Raw genomic sequence first — 492 nt, 5'->3', positions numbered from 1 at the left:
TTTTATTCCATTTCAGCACAAGGGATTAATAATGGCTACTCAGCAGTCATATAAAGTTATTTCAGGTGTGGCATATCTTATATTTTTTCCAGTTGTCCTTTCCTGGTATAAATATATATTTGTTTAACAAAGTCCTTGTTTTGTTGTTTTACAGCATGACGTCATTCATTACCATGTCACGATGCTGCATCAGGTCACTTTATGAACAGCAGAGATTACTATGCAAGTCGTTCCTGTGCAAGAGTAAAATCAACATCGAAGAGACTTGGGCCCAGTTTCGGATCTCATTGTACACTGTTTATTTATGGTACTTGCATTCAAGACTTGGTAAATATCTTAATAATGTGTAAGTGGGCTGTACATAAAATAATAATGCAACTTCTATCATCATTGTTATTGTTATGTAAATATTTTATTACTGCTCAAAAGATGTCTGTTGGTTTGGTTTTAAATATTTTTTTAGTATATTTATTTATAAAATGAAACTGGTGC

At 32.1% G+C, this 492-nt stretch overlaps 1 protein-coding gene across 1 annotated transcript in view; it reads left to right on the top strand.

Moving 5' to 3' along the window:
- LOC119593843 (aarF domain-containing protein kinase 1-like) overlaps positions 1-486 on the top strand; it is a gene marked incomplete in the record, with an annotated part of 10,094 nt that extends 9,608 nt beyond the window's left edge. The window contains 1 exon segment of the mRNA XM_037942872.1: positions 155-486. Coding sequence (XP_037798800.1) covers positions 155-350 — 196 coding nt within the window.
- Positions 487-492: the final 6 nt, after the last annotated feature.

This window comes from Penaeus monodon, chromosome 32 (assembly GCF_015228065.2).
Source record: "Penaeus monodon isolate SGIC_2016 chromosome 32, NSTDA_Pmon_1, whole genome shotgun sequence".
NCBI classification, from domain to species: domain Eukaryota; kingdom Metazoa; phylum Arthropoda; class Malacostraca; order Decapoda; family Penaeidae; genus Penaeus; species Penaeus monodon.
The sequence above is the reverse complement of the archived record's forward strand: the minus strand, read 5'-3'. Positions and strand labels throughout refer to the sequence as shown.